Raw genomic sequence first — 19,962 nt, forward strand, 5'->3', positions numbered from 1 at the left:
GAGATAGGGCTTGAAATCTCATCTTTTAATGTGCTGAAGTTTGAGTACTCCTATCATTTATTGAAGTTTTTTAGACTCTGGGAAGGCTAGTCTGTACTTCCTTTATTCCTTTTCAATATTGATTCTGGCTGTGTGCCAGGGACTGTTTAGGCACCTGGGAAACACTCGTGGGTATGACAGACAACAATGCCTGCTCTCCTGCAGTTTACATTTAGAGGAGAGAAACAAGGTTGTGATTGCCGTGATGTGTAGAATTAAAATTCAGTGGTAGAGAGTGTGTTGGGGAAGACTTTTTGAGGAGGTCAGGTATAAGTTGTATTTTGAATGACAGGAAGAGCCATCTATTGATGATCAGTGCAAAAGGCCACAAGATAGAAATGAATTAGGTGTGTTGAGGGGCAGACAGAAGGCCAGTGTGGCTAGAATGCAGTGGGCAAGAGGAGAGAAGTCTGAAATGAAATTGGAGATAGGTAGAGGCCAGATCATGTAGGACCTTGTAAGGACTTTATCCCTCCTCATTTTTTTTTTTTATTATAATAAAATGCATATAACATAAAATTTACCAGCCTAACACATTTTTTTTTGTATTTGATTTTCTTTTTAAAGAAATTTATTTTTAATTAAAGAATAATTGCTTTATAATATTGGTTGGTTTCTACCATGCTTCAACATGAATCAGCTATGGGTATACATATGTCCCCTCCCTCCTACCTTGCACCCTATCCCACCTCTCTGGGTTGTCACAGAGTCCCTGTTTGAGCTCCCTGAGTCGTGTAGCAAATTCCCACTGGCTATCTATTTTGCCACCCTTATGGCAGAAAGTGAAGAGGAACTAAAAAGCCTCTTGATGAAAGTGAAAGAGGAGAGTGAAAAAGTTGGCTTAAAGCTCAACATTCAGGAAACTAAGATCATGGCATCTGGTCCCATCACCTCATGAGAAATAGATGGGGAGACAGTGGAAACAGTAACAGACTTTATTTTTTTGGGTTCCAAAATCAGTGCAGATGGTGACTGCAGCCATGAAATGAAAAGACACTTACTCCTTGGAACGAAAGTTATGACCAACCTAGATAGCATATTAAAAAGCAGAGACATTACTTTGCCAACAAAGGTCTGTCTGGTCAAGGCTATGGTTTTTCCAGTGGTCATGTATGGTTGTGAGAGTTGGACTGTGAAGAAAGCTGAGCGCTGAAAAATTGATGCTTTTGAATTGTGGTGTTGGAGAAGACTCTTGAGAGTCCCTTGGACTGCAAAGAGATCCAACTGATCCATCCTAAAGGAGATAAGTCCTGGGTGTTCATGGAAGGACTGATGCTGAAGCTGAAACTCCAATACTTTGGCCACCTCATGTGAAGAGTTAACTCATTGGAAAAGACCCTGATGCTGGGAGGGATTGGGGGCGGGAGGAGAAGGTGATGACAGAGGATGAGATGGCTGGATGGCATCACCGACTCGATGGGCATGAGTTTGAGTAAACTCTGGGAGTTGATGATGGCCAGGGAGGCCTGGCGTGCTGCGATTCATGGGGTCGCAGAGTCGGACACAACTGAGCAACTGAATTGAACTGATCTATTTTGCATATGGTAGTGTATACATTTCCATGCTACTCTTTGTATTCCTCCCACTCTCTCCCCCGCCCTGCCACCCCATATCTACAAGTCTGTTTTCCATTTTTAAGTGTATGGTTCAGTGATATTCAGTACTCTCGTTGTACAACCATCACCACCATCTATCTACAGAACTAAGACTTTGGTTTTTACTTTGAATGGTATGGGAAGTTTTGGGGAGGTTTTGAGCAGAGGACTGCTAAATAAAAGGATTAATAAAAGGATTATCAGCCACTGAGTTGAAATCTGACTGTAGGAAGGTAGGGAGAAGGCAATGAAACCAGTTAAAGTATTAGGGTAATTGAGATAAAATGTTGATGATCTATCAAGGATGGTAGGTTGGGGATGCTGAGACTCATTGAGATTCTGGGTATATTTTGATGATTAAGTCAACATACTTTGTTTGATTGATTTGGCATATAAAACAGGACTGAAGGATGATACCAGATTTGGTGTTTTTTGTTCGTTGTTGTTTTTTTTTTTTTTCACCTGCGTAACTGGATATCAGGAAGTGCAGGTTTGAGGAAGAAAAGTGCCATTTGTTAAATTAGAAATTCTTCTTAAAGATCCAGATGGGGATGTTGAGCAGGCAGTTGGGTGAGGGAATCTAGGGTCAGGGAAGAAGTCGGGTTGGAGACAGGACTTTGGAGCTTATCAGCATTTGCCTGGTAATTAATACCATGAGACTGAATGAGATCATTTAGATAATGAGTGTAGGCAGGAAGAGGTCTAGCACTAAGTTCGAGGGTAAGAGAGTTTCTCTGAGAAGCAATCAGCAAAGGAGCAGCCAGTAAGGCAGGAAGAATACCGCTAGAGAGTGATGTCCTGGCAGGCATGTGAAGAAAGTGTTTGGAGAAGGAGGGCAAATAATTCAGCTGTGTCAAATGCTGCTGAGAGGTTAAGACAAGCATTTGAGATTGACCATTTTGGCACATTTTAGCAATGGGGAGGACGTTGATGATCATGACAAGTTGTTTTGGTGGTGTGGTGAGTTCAGAAGCCTCGTTAAAGGGTTGAAGAGAAAGGGAGAAGCAGAGATAGAGTTTAGACAACATTAGAATGTTCTTCAGTTAGACAGCAGATCTGTACAAACCACCTTAAGTTAGTGGCACAAGTTAATGCTCCAATGTTAAAAAAAAAAAACAAATATGGTATGTAACACCTTTGCATGCTCATGTTTGTTCCTTTCAGCTTTTTAAATAGAGAAAAATAAACTTAAAAGTGGACATTTGGGTTAAAAAAATGCGTGGAATCTTTGAGGAATCTCCATGGAGTCCTAGGGTCCTGCAGAACACACTTTGAAAGCTGTTATCTTAATCCAGAGGAATGAAATTCCGAGATGAAATTCAGCCAGTTGCAAAACAGGCTTAAAGATATTTCTAGGTTTTAGAGGGAATCTTGGTGCTCTTCAGATGAACTTAGAATATTCCTTTCTTTCAACAAACCCTCTACTTTTAGATCATTTGAATCAAGGGATGTTCCATATGGTGTTTTCCGCAAATGTTTTAGTGACCATGGGATGCTGACCTTGTTGGTCTTTTTGTACCCTCTTGCAGGGGGAAAAAAAGTTCAAAAGCCTTTTTAAATAACTTTCTTAAAACATGAGTTTACTTTTAGTTAAGATACTCTGATTTATTGTCTAATTTAAAAATTATATTTGACAAAGGTATATTTAAATCCCTTGAATTTTAGAGCAGGCAACTCTTTTCACTGTAGGTACTTATTTAAAGCACATTTGAAATTTCTCTTCAGTAAGGAAATGATGGTTCTTCACAAGAGAAATAGTAGATCCCTGATTGGCAACTACTCCTGAGGAATTGGAGGGAGTACTACAATATTGAGTCTAAGATGCCATTATTTATAAGATGCACTGTTATTATATGTACTACTAAGAAAGAAAAATTGCCATTTAGACTTGTAAGATGCAATAGATTGTAAAACATGGGAAAATGAGGGAGAAAAATTTCATCTTAGAATCAATGAAACCCAGAATTTGAGTGCCTGGAGGTCTGAGTTGTAGTTCTGGCTGTGTTTCTAACTAGTTGTGAGACTACCAAGTCATTTAGACTCTCTCTGCTTTAGATTCCTCACCTGTATGGTGAGGATGATGACTGATCCACCTACCTTAATAAGATTATAATGAGGATGAAAAGAGGTAAATGAGATAGTTATTTTGGAAAGTGGAATCTGCTGGGCAAATTCAAGGTATTTAGTTGATGGCAATTCCCTTAGATCTGATTAGGCAACTCAAAGTTTCTTCTCTGAGCTTTTTGTTAGGTTTAAAATAGAATTCAGTCATAGACATTTGAATGTGTAACATTTTGTTCTGCTAAATGATTTTCTTGCAATCTGGAAATAATCTTTTTATTGTAGTTTTAGAATCAAAGAGAAAAGAGAAAATACAAAGATAATATAACCCCGATGTTCTTGTCACTCAGAATGAACAACTGTTAACATTTTGTTAGTGCTGTGATCTTTTTAAAACTTAATATGAAATATTCATGACATAAAAAGGTAAAAGGATATAATAATGAACATTCATATACTTGCCATTGCCAATGCAGGGGAAGCCCCTTCCCCTGCCCCGCCTGTGAGGAAACAGTATCTTAAATTTTAGATTAGCATCCTGTCTTCATAATAGCCTAATGAGATAGGATACTGTTTCTCTTGAGTTTTTAACACCTGTAAGTAAGCAAGTTAATGTCATCACCTGAATATTTTATCCTGGAGTATGAGGGAAGCACGTTACGTTGTGCTAGTGTTGCCTTGGTTTGAATTTCCTCAAAATTTTTCTTTTGGTTTTGGAGACCCAGCTGTATAAATGGGAAATATGACATCTGTAAATTCATAACAACGGCTAACCTATTATGTGCTAGACATTGTATCTAGGCAATTTTTGTTTGTTTTCTTTACGTTTCACAATAATAATTCTGCTTAGGTATTTTCATTTTATAGATTAGGAAGGCTATGGCTCAGAGAAGTTGAGTAACTTGTCCAAAGTTCCCGGCCATTAAGTTGCAGAGCTAATGATTTTAATTAAGGTTTGCCCTGTACCACAGCCTGCATATTCTGTATCATGCTGCCTTAGTCCTTGTCAGTAATCATGGTCTGTTTCTTTTGTAGGCAAAACCCAGAGACCACATTTGAAGTGTATGTTGAAGTGGCCTATCCTAGGACAGGTGGCACTCTTTCAGGTATTTGCATGTTTCATTATGATATGGCATGTTTGTTTATTGTGTGAGATAGCCATGCACATCAGATAATATGTGAATATTCTAAACTGTTATTTATCTTTAAGTGTGTTTAAGTGTCTTTCCCTTTTATCTGTGCCAACATCATCCTAGGAAACAATTTAAGAGTCATTGCTTTAACAGCCTTGAATTATGGCTTTATTCATTGTAACCATTGGGTTTTAGTTTGCATCTTTCAGAGATACCTGGAAGTCAACATTTTAGTATGAAATATTGTCACCTTACTAATAAGGAGGGTTTAGAATTAGGTTATAAAATAATATAAAGGGAAATCTCTGCCACTCAACTGGGAATAGATGTTTGAAATAGATTTAATTCAGTAAATTTTATGTCAGCTGGTTAAAAGAGGTTGAAAATTAAACACCTCCTCTGACTTTAGCTTTTGGACTAATTTGGACATGTGTTCCTGGACAACAGGGTCTTGGATAAGATTAGAGTATCTTGTTCAGGCTGAGTAAATCACTTCTTGACCTAAAATCCTTCCTGGTTAATGAGCAAAAATCACCTTCTGGCCTAGTGTTCTTTTTCTTGGTGCCTAAGAGAGTTGGAGAAGACTCTTGAGAGTCCCTTGGACTGCAAGGAGATCCAACCAGTCCATCCTGAAGGAGATCAGTCCTGGGTGTTCATTGGAATGACTGATGCTGAAGCTGAAACTCCAATGCTTTGACCACCTCATGCGAAGAGTTGACTCACTGGAAAAGACCCTGATGCTGGGAGGGATTGGGGGCAGGAGGGGAAGGGGACAACAGAGGATGAGATGGCTGGATGGCATCACTGACTCGATGGGCATGAGTTTGAGTAAACTCCGGGAGTTGGTGATGGACAGGGAGGCCTGGCATGCTGTGATTCATGGGGTTGCAAAGAGTCGGACACAACTGAGCGACTGAACTGAACTGAAGAGAGTGATGTGTTTGCCAAAGATATATTAGGGAGCATCTCTTGGTCTACACAACAGCAGTTGTGTATATTTATTTGGTGTTTATGAAGAGTGAATTTATTTGGATTAGAAATTTGGAGTAATCAGGATTCCAATGGTAGTTATGCCTATAATTGGCTGTACAACCTTGGGCATATTTTCTACTTCATTATTTTAATTAGATTGTAATGCTCATAAAATAGTTACCTTTTGTTGAGTATCTATTGTTCTGTTGTCCTACATGCTTGATGTACCTAGTCAGTTCTTACAACTCTTAAAGATAGTTGGATGGCATCTCCATTATGCCTATGAGAAAACAGCATCTGAGAGGTCAGATAGCTTACCAAGATCATACAGCTACTGTGTGGAATAGCAAGGGCTTTTGGTTCAAGTCCTCTTCACTCTGCTAAGTTGCCTTCTTGAGGACAGTGACCATGTTACACACATCTCTCCATGGCATCTCCAGGGCTTTGTACAATGTCACCAGCATTTCTTAAATGCATTTCTCAATATCAAAAGTGAAAACTGTGTGAGCTTCACTTTCTGAATTAATGAGATATGTGATAAACTTATTGGGGCTTTCCTGATGGCTCAGCTTGTAAAAAATCCATCCACAATGCAGGAGACCCCTGTTTGATTCCTGGGTCAGGAAGATCCCCTGGAGAAGGGATAGGTTACCCACTCCAGTATCCCTGGGCTTCTCTGGTGGCTCAGACAGTAAAGAATCTGCCTGCACTGTGGGAGATCTGGGTTCGATCCCTGGGTGCTTCACTTTCTGAATTAATGAGACATGTTATAAACTTATAGTCATTCTGGAGCTAGAATGTTAATATTCATCTTAAGTTATGCCTCTTACTGTGCAAACTACTGGATTGAGAGGGGAGGTAGCTGATACTAGGCGTGTTCGAGCTGTGGTGCCTCTGTGAACCTCCTTGACAGAGCAACTAGTTGGTGATGGCTGTGATTTGATAGATTTAGGGACAAAATTTGTCTTATTTCTACAGTTGCTAATGCTCTGCTTTTCAGTGCTATAGTTATTTCCTCCCAAAGTTAAAATGAATTTTTTTGGGGAATATGAACAAAGTTTGAGCACAAATAAGACGGAAGAGTATACAAAATGAAAGTCTTTACCATATCCTCTTCTCCCAGTTATCTAATTCCTTTCCCTGTAGGTGACTCTTGTCTCATTTAATCCCTTTAGTTTACTTTTTAAAAACTTAAAATTTTGAAAATATTTTAAAAGATAAGTTACAGGAGTAGTTAAGTGTATACTTGCCTTCTTTAGAGTCATCAGTTGTTACTGTTTCACCTTCTTTGCTTGATCACTGTATTTTTTTGCTAAACATTTTGAGAATAAGTTGCAGACATTGTGACCCTTCACCCTTAAATACTTTACAATGTATCTCCTAAGAATAAGGGCATTTTCTTAAATAACTGTAGTCCCATTACTGAAATAAGAAAGTTAATGTCTTTTGTCCATATTTAATCAGTTGTCCCAATAATATATAATTATATATAATATATAATAATATATGTAATATATATAGTATAATATATAATAATAATATAGCACTTCCCCTCTGTGATCCAGAATCTGATTCAGGATCATGTAATCCACTTAGTTTTCACAGCTGTTTATTTTTTTTTTTTTCCTTTTTTTCCTGTGTTTAGTTTCTTTCAGTCTGGAATAGTTTTGCAATCCCTTCCTCCCCTTTTTAATCTTTATGTCATGTTTCTGAAGAATCTAGGTGTCTTGTTTTGTAGAAAGTCCCTGGGTTTGAATCTGATTGTATCCTCATGATTAGATTCAGGTTGTGGATTTTGGATAGAAGTATTTCAAATATCATATGTGTCCTTCTCAACGTGTATCATATCAGCAGAGATGTGATGTCTATTCCATTATTTGTGGAAAAAAATACATAAAACCTTTGTGTACAGTTTAATAGTTACAGAGTGAGTATCTTTGTTACTGTTATCTGGGTGAAGACATAATAATACTGCCTGGTTCTAAGGAAATTCTGGTCCTGTCAAGAGAACTCCTGCCCTTGACCTGTGCTTTGGCCCTCTTCTGAAGTGCCCTTTTAAGGCAAGGAGTCTGTAGGGTCTGTGTGACATGCTTGCTTAGATCGTGAATCCTTCCATCCTAGACAAACTGTGAGTACCTCACATCTAAGAATTTCTTGACCCAGTGGCCCCAGGCTTATTTCCAGAGTCTGAGTCTTCCCTGGGGTCTGTCCTTCTGAGGGTTGACTGGCTGCTGGTATACATACCCCTAGACCCAAAGGGTGGCCTCAGGGTATCTGTTTGTGGGGAGTAGGGGATGGCATGGAGCTTGGACATGGGAGTGGAGGTGATTGCATCCCTTTGTGTGAGGTTCCTGGCACTGTGGGATGGAAAAGGGAGAGATGGTCAATGGCCAGTTTTACGTGAACCATGTTCCTACATAGAACTCTCAGGAATTCAAGAATTCTCAGTGTGAATCTAGCCTTCCAAGTACTTATGATAGGAAAATGGAACGTATTTTATTTAATAGTTGGTTAGCTTATTTCATATCTTTGAAATGTTTAGACATATGGTTTGTGGACCTCAGTTTGTACTCTTGCCTAGGTCTAGGCCCTGTGAATGTTAGAGGTGGGGCTGGCCAGCGCCCCAGAAGTCCCTGCCTCCCTTTTTTCAAAGGTAGCTACTATCCTGACTTTTATGATACTCATTTCTTTGTTTTTCTTTGTAGTTTTACCATATAAGTTTACCTCCTTGAAAAATTTAATTTAGTAATCCTGTTTCTGAATTTTATAGAATTATTCTGTATGTAGTTTTGCTGCTTTTTTGCTCAAGTCTGTAAGGGTCCTCTGTGTTGCTCTGTGTACTGTAGTCATTTATTTTCACTGCAGTGTAGTACACTTTAAGATTATAACACAGTTTATTCTACTGTTGAAAGAACTTGAAGTTGTTTGCAATTTTTGGCTATTACAAGCAATGTGGCTGCGATCTTTATATCAATACATAAATCCTGGTGCATGTAAACATATACATAGGATATATACCATACTTGATTACTGGATCACGCTAACCTGTTTTTCAAAGTTGATCTTGCTTGTCTATACTACTTCCAGCAGTGTTCAACATCTTTACAGTCCTTAATACAATTAGATTTGTTGTTTTTTTCCAACCTGATAGTTGTATAGTAGTATCTCCTCATTGTTATTTGTATATTTTTCTGGTGACTAACGAGATTGAGCACCTTTTCATACATTATGAGCACCTTTTCATACACTATTGACCTCTTAAAATATCTTCATTTTTAAAGTGCCTGTTCCAGGCTTACTCATTTTTAAATTTTTTCTGTCTTTTCCGTGTTGTTTCATAAGAACTTGTTTGTACATTATGTATGTTATCTGATCAAGGGGGTTGTAGATATTGTCTCCTACTCTATAGTTTGTCTTTCAATGTCTGATATCTTTGGTCAGAACTTCTTGATTTTCATACCTACAATTTATTGATATTTTCCTACTCTACGGATATGAAGCCATTATCCTATATTTTCTTCCAAGAAACTTATAGTTTTGTCTTCCACATTCTTTAATATGTCAAGTATTTTAATTTTCTATTAGATGATTAATATCCAGAAAAGCTAAACCTAAACTTGATTCCTTATCCTTAATTTTTAAAAATTGGGAAACTAAATAAAGCCAATTTACTAAAATATGCTGTTCTTCTACATAAAACATGTTTTTATAAAATGGTCAGGTACTTCTAAGTAACACCTAAAAATTTACCTCACAATAAAAGGATGACAAATGTGAGAAAGATCAGTAAGAAATATTATTAGATGTTAAAGACAGTTCTTTTTCCCATTGATTATTTTTCATGTCTGAACTAGTGAAGGTGTTGTTAACTGTCATGTGTTCTGTGCTCTGAAGAGCATCCCATGACATCTATGGAAGAGACGTGTAATTTGTCCGTTCTACTTAGATATTGCATCCAGGCTTATGACACTGAGTGGTACCTTCTCCCAAAGTTTGTGCAAATAAAATTTGGGTACACACGCTGAACTCACGGTACCGCTTACTTTGTTTGGGAATTCGTAAGGTTTCCCAGTTGCTAATATCAGTGAATAAGCTGTCTAATATTTGATTTTAGATAACTTTTGTTTACTTCTACAACCTTTCTTTTTTCTAACACAACTTATATTTGCCTTTTTCAGATACTATTTAATGCATTATTTTTGCCATTTAGATGACTGTAAAGAATCTGTCTTAAAATTAGTCTTTGTTTCTTGGATCTGCATCTCTGATCTCTGCCAAAATATCTGAATAAACTTTGGTATAAACCTTATGCTATACAGTACTAGTGTCTGGGCATAATCTTCTCTTTGAAGTTTGTTTGCATCCCCCAGAGGGATTAATTCCCTGCTGTGAGAAGGTGGGTTAGAGAGCACTGAAAGTACTTTATGGGTCTTTAATTGGAGGAGTCAGTATAGGTTTTGTTCTATAAATTTCTGTGAGAGTTTCATTCTTACGATTTTTCTTATACTGTGATATAGTATGTTCTCATTGTAAATAAAAAAAATACACAAAATTTTCCACTTATTTGAGTATGTATTAGCAGATTATCATAGTGCATATTTTTTCTATTTATCTTTAAAATTTTTAGTAGCTGGTTTTCATAATAGTTTTTGACCACGTGTAAAATTTTGAAAAATTATAAAGAAGAGAAAAATTATCACCCAGTAATAACTAATGTTTTGATTTATTTTCTTATAGCCTTGTGTATAAATATGTAAACTCCCCCCAACTTATGTTACATATGTGTTTTTCTTGTTCTCCCTTGAATCATTAAACTTTTCCTAAAATTATTAATATAGCTTTGTAGAAATCAATTTAGTTGCTATAAATAATGACATCATACCTATGTGCTATATTTACTGATAATTACATCTTTAGATTGGTTCCAGGGTTCTCCTGTTGTAAATAATGCCAGTGAATAGCTCTTGTTTATAATCTTGTTATTTAGGTATGTGGTTTTAATGTTTAGAAAAAGAAGTTAGATCATTTTGAGTAGATCTTTGATCTACTTTGTTCTTAATTTTTTAGTGCCTTTTTCTGCTGGTTTCATTTTGTGTTCTCCAGTTTGTCTATTTGTTCAAGAACCCACCTTACATAGGGATCCCAGAATAGGAATACAGTCATCTCCAGTTGTGAAAGTTCCCAGAGCTGAGTTCAGTCTATCTGACTGAAGGTCTCGGAAAAGGATGCTCTTGCAAGAGAGACGAGCCTGCCCAGTCCCATGATCAGATGGTACTGACCGTGCTGACACTCTGGAATTCATTTCAGACACAAGTGTCTCATTACAGCTGGCATCTCTGAACCTGTTGTAAGCACGCTTCTTGGGCACTCCCACTTCACACTGGGAGTGGCAGCATGAGATTCTCAAGGCTGTTCCCAGACCAGCCTCCCTCTGTCTGCTCTCCTCCCAGTGTTTTTAATGCATTTGTCAATGGCCACTTTTTAAAAAGAAGTAGATAGTCAAGTTGAGAAACTGTTGTGAGAAATCTGTGAAAAGAAGGCTTAAGATATGATGCTTTGGTTGACTGAGTTTTTCAGCTACCGTGGAGTTGAGCAGTAACTTTAAAAAACAAAATGAAACAAAACATCTGGTTTTCAAATCTCTCCTAAGTATCTGTTCACATTTCTGTATTAGCAGTTTCATGAAGAAAACTGAGTCTTGGCCTACTTAAAATAATTGAGAACCAGATTTGTTGTTCTTAAGCTTTCATTTATAGGAATCTGATTCTGGGATCTTCGCCTGTGATCAGTGTATGATCATCATTAGCTATTTTTAAAAAATTGACTTGAAAAATAAACAATTTATGCTATCTCTTTAAAAGATGAAGAGGAGGAAAAAAGCCTTTTTGAGAGTTGTTTTCCCTCAAATTAAAATATTCTTAGAGGCATTAACAAAATTTATCATCTTCTTGTTTTCAATAATAATAGGATAATAAATCACAGCAAACTTTTAAAGAATGGTGATACAATAGCTAACATTCATTGAGTCCTTATTATGTCCCAGTTATTTGTATTATTCCTTTTTAAACCTTGACTAACCCTCTAAGATGAGTCTTACTTTTGAGGAAACTGAGGCTCAAAGAGTTTAATGTATTTGTCCAAGTTGGACAGCCACAAGTAGTAGAATCAGGACTTTAACTTCATTCCTGTGACATCTTCCCCAAAATAGCTGTCTAGTATGACCTGCACATGCAGTAAGGAAATCAGATATATAGGGGAAGAAAAATCAGGCTTATAGAGGAAATAAGGGGAGAGACAGTTTTCATTCATGAAAGATGCAAATTTATTTTTTTAAAATTGAAATTTAGTTGATTTATAAAATTGTTATTTTCAGGGGTATAGCAAAGTGAGTCAGTTGTATGTTTTTGTATATATGTGTGTGTGTGTTTTCAGATTATTTTCCATTATAGATTATTACAAGGTATTGAAAATTGGTCCTTGTGCCATATAGTAAATCCTTGTTGTTTATTTGTTTTACATATAGTAGCTTGTATCTGTTAATTGCATAGTCCTCATTTATCCCCCCCACTCCCCCTTTACTAACCATAAGTTTGTTTTTTATATCCAAGTCTCTTTTTGTTTTGTATATAGATTCCCTTGTACTGTATTTAGATTCCATGTATAAGTGATATTGTATAATAATTGTCTTTTTGAGTTACTTCACTTCTAGGTCTCTTCATGTTGCCGCAAATGGCAGTATTTCATTCTTTTTTTTATAGCTGAGTAGTACTCTACTGTGTATGTACACTGCATCTTCTTAAACCAATTGTCTGTTGATTGGAACTTGGGTTGTTTTCATATCTTGGCTATTATAAATAATGCTGCTATGAACATTGGGGTGCATGTATCTCTTTGACTTAGAGTTTTTGTTTTTTCTGATGTTTTTTGTTTTTGATTCAGCATGATTCAGTTCAGTTTAGTCACTCTTTGTGACCCCATGAACTGTAGCACGCCAGGCTTCCTTGTCCGTCACCAACTCCTGGAACTGGCTCAAACTCATGTCCATCAGGTTGGCGATGCCATGCAACCATCTTATCCTCTGTCATCCCCTTCTCCTCCTGCCTTTACTTTAGCTTTTATTTTGCTTTATTTTTAAATTTTTAAAAATTTTTGGTTAATTTTATTACTTGATTACTTTAGCTTTTATTTTGCTTCTTCTGAATTTTCCAGTAAAATTAAATACACTTTATAGAGTGTTAAGATATGGATCCTGATTTGTAGCAGTGTAATAGGGGCAAATTACCACTCACTCAAAAGACCTGGATTACTTAATCTTTGTAATTTCTCTTAACTCTAAGTACCTGATACTCCAGTTAGAAAACATCTTGTTTGGGATAGAGGCATGGAACCTTACCTCACTGTACTCTTCAAGCTGACTTTAAAAAGTCAGGGGTAGTTTTGAGAATTACAGTGTGCTTTGTATTTTAGGATTGTTAGAATGATTGTTTCTTTAAACTAGAGGTGAGCCTAGTGAGAGCTCAGTGCAATTAAGCTTTTGCCCACCACCTAATGAAATAAGAAGTATCATCTCAATTGCATAGATAAGAAAAATAGGGTTCCATGAAAGCAGAAATTGTTTCTTGAACTTGTTTATTCTAACATCTAGAGTAGTACTTGGCATATCAGTTCAGTTTAGTCGCCCAGTTGTGTCCGACTCTTTGCGACCCCATGAACCGCAGCACGCCAGGCCTCCCTGTCCATCACCAACCCTCGGAGTCCACCCAAACCCATGTCCATTGAGTCGGTGATGCGATCCAACCATCTCATCCTCTTTCGTCCCCTTTTCCTCCTGCCCCCAGTCTTTCCCAGCATCAGGGTCTTTTCAAATGAGTCAGCTCTTCGCATCAGGTGGCCAAAGTATTGGAGTTTCAGCCTCAACATCAGTCCTTCCAATGAATACCCAGGACTGATCTCCTTCAGGATGGACTGGTTGGATCTCCTTGCAGTCCAAGGGACTCTCAAGAGTCTTCTCCAACACCACAGTTCAAAACCATCAATTCTTCAGCACTCAGCTTTCTCTATAGTCCAACTCTAACATCCATACATGACAACGGGAAAACCATAACCTTGACTAGACGAACCTTTGTTGGCAAAGTAATGTCTCTGCTTTTTAATATGCTGTCTAGGTTGGTCATAACTTTCCTTCCAAGGAGTAAGGGTCTTTTAATTTCATGGCTGCAGTCACCATCTGCAGTGATTTTGGAGCCCAGAAAAATAAAGTCAGCCACTGTTTCCACTGTTTCCCCATCTATTTGCCATGAAGTGATGGGACCAGGTACCATGATCTTAGTTTTCTGAATGTTGAGCTTTAAGCCAACTTTTTCACTCTCCTCTTTCACTTTCATCAAGAGGCTCTTTAGTTCTTCTTCACTTTCTGCCATAAGGGTGGTGTCATCTGCATATCTGAGGTTATTGATATTTCTCCCGGCAATCTTGATTCCAGCTTGAGCTTCCTCCAGCCCAGCGTTTCTCATGATATACTCTGCATGTAAATTAAATAAGCAGGGTGACAATATACAGCCTTGACATACTCCTTTTCCTATTTGGAACCAGTCTGTTGTTCCATGTCCAGTTCTAACTGTTGCTTCCTGACCTGCATACAGGTTTCTCAAGAGGCAGGTCAGGTGGTCTGGTATGCCCATCTCTTTCAGAATTTTCCACAGTTTATTGTGATCCACACAGCCAAAGGCTTTGGCATAGTCAATAAAGCAGAAATAGATGTTTTTCTGGATCTCTCTTGCTTTTTCGATGATCCAGCAGATGTTGGCAATTTGATCTTTGGTTCCTCTGCCTTTTCTAAATCCAGCTTGAACATCTGGAAGTTCATGGTTCATGTATTGCTGAAGCCTGGCTTGGAGAATTTTAAACATTATTTTACTAACGTGTGAGATGAGTGCAATTGTGTGGTAGTTTGAGCATTCTTTGGCATTGCCTTTCTTAGGGATTGGAATGAAAACTGACCTTTTCCAGTCGTGTGGCCACTGCTGAGTTTTCCAAATTTGCTGGCATATTGAGTGCAGCACTTTCACAGCATCATCTTTCAGGATTTGAAATAGCTCAACTGGGATTCTATCACCTCCACTAACTTTGTTTGTAGTGAGACCTTCAATAAGTATTAAATGATTAAAGCTTACAGATAGGAAATGACTTGTTCAAAGTTCTCAGTTAGGATTTGAACTCTAGTGTGACTGTATTCTTTAAACAAGTTTATAAAAACTATGACACAACTTATATATATGTATGTATATGTATAGTTTAAAGAATAAAGGTAATAAAATGGACAACTTGGAAGAAATGGACAAATTCTTAGAAAAATAAATTTCCCAAAACTGAACCAGGAAGAAATAGATCTTTACAGACCCATCACAAGCATGGAAATCTAAACTGTAATCAGAAATCTTCCAGCAAACAAAAGCCCATGACCAGATGGCTTCACAGCTGAATTCTACCAAAAATTTAGAGAAGAACTAATACCTATCTTACTCAAACTCTTCCAGAAAATTGCAGAAGAAGGTAAACTTCCAAACTCTTTCTATGAGGCCACCATCAACCTAATTCCAAAACCAGACAAAGATGCCACAAAAAAAGAAAACTACAGGCCAATATCACTGATGAACATAGATGCAAAAATCCTTAACAAAATTCTAGCAAACAGAATCCAACAACATATTTAAAAAATCATACATCATGACCAAGTGAACTTTATCCCAGGAATGCATGGATTCTTTAATATCCACAAATCAATCGATGTAATACTCCACATTAACAAATTGAAAGATAAAAACCATATGATTATCTCAATAGATGCAGAAAAAGCCTTTGATAAAATTCAACATCCGTTTACGATAAAAACTCTCCAGACAGCAGGAATAGAAGGAACATACCTCAACATAATAAAAGCTATATATGACAAACCCACAACAAACATTATCCTCAGTGGTGAAAAATTGAAAGCATTTCCCCTAAAATCAGAAACAAGACAAGGGTGCCCACTGTCACCACTACTATTCAACATAGTTTTGGAAGTTTTGGCCACAGCAATCCGAGCAGGAAAAGAAGTAAAAGGAATCCAGATAGGAAAAGAAGAAGTGAAACTCTCGCTTTTTGCAGATGACATGATCCTCTACATAGAAAACCCTAAAGACTCTACCAGAAAATTACTAGAGCTAATCAATGAATACAGTAAAGTTGCAGGATATAAAATTAACACACAGAAATCCCTTGCATTTCTATACACTAACAATGAGAAAACAGAAAGAGAAATTAAGCAAACAATACCATTCACCATTGCAACAAAAAGAATAAAATACTTAGGAGTATATCTACCTAAAGAAACAAAAGACCTATACATAGAAAACTATAAAACACTGATGAAAGAAATAAAAGAGGACACAAATAGATGGAAAAATATACTGTTCATGGATTGGAAGAATCAATATTGTGAAAATGAGTATACTATCCAAAGCAATCTATAGATTCAATGCAATCCCTATCAAGCTACCAATGATAGTCTTCATCGAACTAGAACAAATAATTTCACAATTTGTATGGAAATACAAAGAACCTCGAATAGCTAAAGCAATCTTGAGAAAGAAGAATGGAACTGCAGGAATCAACCTGCCTGACTTCAGGCTCTACTACAAAGCCACAGTCATCAAGACAGTATGGTACTGGCACAAAGACAGAAATATAGATCAATGGAACAAAATAGAAGGACCAGAGATAAATCCACGTACCTATGGACACCTTATCTTTGACAAAGGAGGCAAGAACATACAATGGAAAAAAGACAATCTCTTTAACAAGTGGTTCTGGGAAAACTGGTCAACCACTTGTGAAAGAATGAAACTAGAACACTTTCTAACACCATACACAAAAAATAAACTCAAAATGGATTAAAGATCTAAATGTAAGACCAGAAACTATAAAACTCCTAGAGGAGAACATAGGCAAAACACTCTTCGACATAAATCACAGCAAGATCCTCTATGACCCACCTCCCAGAATATTGGAAATAAAAGCAAAAATAAACAAATGGGACCTAATGAAACTTAAAAACTTTTGCTCAACAAAGGAAACTATAAGCAAGGTGAAAAGACAGCCCTCAGAATGGGAGAAAATAATAGCAAATGAAGAAACAGACAAAGGATTAATCTCAAAAATATACAAGCAACTCCTGAAGCTCAATTCCAGAAAAATAAATGACCCAATCAAAAAATGGGTCAAAGATCTAAACAGACATTTCTCCAAATAAGACATACAGATGATTAACAAACACATGAAAAGATGCTCAACATCACTCATTATCAAAACCTCAATGAGGTACCATAACATGCCAGTCAGGAGGCTGCTATCCAAAAGTCTACAAGCAATAAATGCTGGAGAGGGTGTGGAGAAAAAGGAACCCTCCTCTTACACTGTTGGTGGGAATGCAAACTAGTACAGCCACCATGGAGAACAGTGTGGAGATTCCTTAAAAACTGGAAATAGAACTGCCATATGAACCAGCAATCCCACTCCTGGGCATACACACTGAGGAAACCAGATCTGAAAGAGACACGTGCACCCCAATGTTCATCGCAGCACTGTTTATAATAGCCAGGACATGGAAGCAACCTAGATGTCCATCAGCAGATGAATGGATAAGGAAGCTGTGGTACATATACACCATGGAATATTACTCAGCCATTAAAAAGAATTCATTCGAATCAGTTCTAATGAGATGGATGAAACTGGAGCCCATTATACAGAGTGAAGTAAGCCAGAAAGAAAAACACCAATGCAGTATACTAACGCATATATATGGAATTTAGAAAGATGGTAACGATAACCCTATATGCAAGACAGAAAAAAAGGCACAGATGTATAGAACAGATTTTTGGACTCTATGGGAGAAGGTGAGGGTTGGATGATCTGAGAGAACAGCATCGAAACATGTATATTATCAAGTGTGAAACAGATCGCCAGTCCAGGTGGGATGCATGAGACAAGTGCTCGGGGCTGGTGCACTGGGATGACCCAGAGGGATGGGATGGGGAGGGAGGTGGGAGGGGGGTTCAGGATGGGAAACATGTAAATCCATAGCTGATTCATGTCAATGTTATGGCAAAAACCACCACAATATTGTAAAGTAATTAGCTTCCAACTAATAAAAATAATTGGGGGAAAAAAAAAGAATAAAGGTAAATTCATGTACCTAACAGTCAAGAAATAGAACATTTTATTTCTCTGAAGCCCTCCTGTATGCCTTTTTCAAATTGCTTTTTTTTCCTATTGAAATCACATTTTGAATTTTACCTTAATTGTATATCCTTGCTTAAAGCTATGTGTTTTTATTACACAGTGTTGATGCTCTAAATTGGTATGTAGAATGACTTTGAATTGCTGTTCTTACAAAGTAACACAAAGTGAGCAATGTATTTTCTTAATGTTTGGTTATTTGGAACTGATTCCAGATTTCTTCCTGTTTCTAAAGTGTGTGATTTAAGGGCCATATGGGTATAAATTACGAAATAGGGAAGTCTCACAATTTTTGATTTATTCACAGCAGTGTGTTTCTTCTTGCTGTATCTGTGGTTCATTGTATTAGGCCTATGGCCTTCTAGGTGGACTAGGAATTCATTGATCCACTAAACAATAAAATCCATGTGAGCAGCAAGTTTGTTTATTTTTATTATCACCAAATGCCAGTCTCAGAGCCTCATTTTCTCAGTTATAAAATGGAGGCCCTAATAGTACCTACTTCATTCAGTTGAAAGGATTAAAGTAAAATGCTTAGTGCTTGCGATATGGAAAGTTCTCAAATAATAGCTGTCGTTATTGTTTTGAAAGGTTTAATTTTTTTAAAGGGAAGATTTAGGTTCACAGCAAAATTGAGAGGATGATACAGAAATTTCCTGGATATGCCTACCTCACACCTGCACAACCTCTCCTATTATCAACATCTCCCATGAATGTGGTATGTGTGTTACAATTGATGAACCTACATTAACTTGTCATAATCACCCAAAGTCCATTGTTTATGTCATGGTTCACTCTTGGTGTTGTATATTCTGTGAATTTGGATAAATGTATAATAACATATATGCATCATTATAGTATACAGAGTATTTTTACTGCTCTAAAAATTTTGTGTTCTATCTCTTTAGGCTTCCCTGTTGTCCACACACTGATCCCCACCACTGATCTTTTTACTCTTTCCAGTTTTGCCTTTTCGAGATTGTCATATATTGATAGTTGGAATCATATTTGTATGTAGCCTTTTCAGATGAGTTTCTTTCACTTAGTCATACCATTTAATGTTTTTCCATGTCTTTTCATGGCTTGATGCCTCATTTCTTTTTAGTGCTGAATAATATTCCATTGCCTGGATGTGTCATGGTTTATGTATCCATTGACTTACTAAAGGACATCTTCCTTTAGTTGCTTCCAGGTATTGAGAGTTATGAATAAAATTTCTAATAAACATTCACATGTTGTGCTATTGTGGAGATATGTTTGCAACTCCTTTGGGTGAATATCAAGGAGTCTGATTGCTGGATTTTATGGCAAGAGTCTGTTTAGTTTTGTAAGAAATCACCAAGCTGTACCTCCCACCACCAATGAATGAGAGTTCCATATCCTCACCAGCATTTGGTGATGGTGGTGGTCTGAATTTTGGTCATTCTAAAGGTGTACAGCGGTGTGTGGTGTATCATTGTTTTAATTTGCACCTCCCTGATTACATATTATGTGGAGCATCTTTTCTTATGTTTATTTGCTATCTGAGTATCTTCTTCAGTGAGGTTTCTGTTAAGATCTTCTGCCCATTTGTTAAATTGGGTTGTTTGTTTTCTTATTTTTGAGCTTTAAGAATTCATTGTATATTTTGGATTACAGTCCTTTATCAAATGTGTCTTTCGTAAACATTTTCTTCCAGTCTATAGCTTGTTTTTCTTATTTTCCTGATATTGTCTTCTGCAGAGCATAAGTTTTTAACTTTGATGAAGTTTGGCTTATCAATCATTTCTTTCATAGGTCCTGTTTGTGGTCATCACAGTTCCCAAGATCATGATGTAGGTTTTCTCCTATGTTATCTTCTAGGTCTGTAGTTTTGTGTTTTACATTTAGGTCATGATCTATTT

General features: G+C 37.1%; 1 protein-coding gene across 5 annotated transcripts in view; it reads left to right on the forward strand.

Moving 5' to 3' along the window:
* Positions 1-19,962, forward strand: part of DENND1A (DENN domain containing 1A) — a 523,573-nt gene that overhangs the window by 39,118 nt on the left and 464,493 nt on the right. For 4 of the 5 annotated variants that reach the window (XM_061154694.1, XM_061154689.1, XM_061154693.1 and 1 more), the window contains exon 2: positions 4,731-4,801. In XM_061154694.1, the coding sequence (XP_061010677.1) occupies positions 4,731-4,801 (71 nt within the window). Of the gene's footprint in view, positions 1-4,710; positions 4,802-19,962 lie in introns of those variants that run through there. The other variant, XM_061154690.1, reaches the window with a different exon arrangement.

Source organism: Dama dama, chromosome 11 (genome assembly GCF_033118175.1).
Source record: "Dama dama isolate Ldn47 chromosome 11, ASM3311817v1, whole genome shotgun sequence".
Lineage (NCBI taxonomy): Eukaryota > Metazoa > Chordata > Mammalia > Artiodactyla > Cervidae > Dama > Dama dama.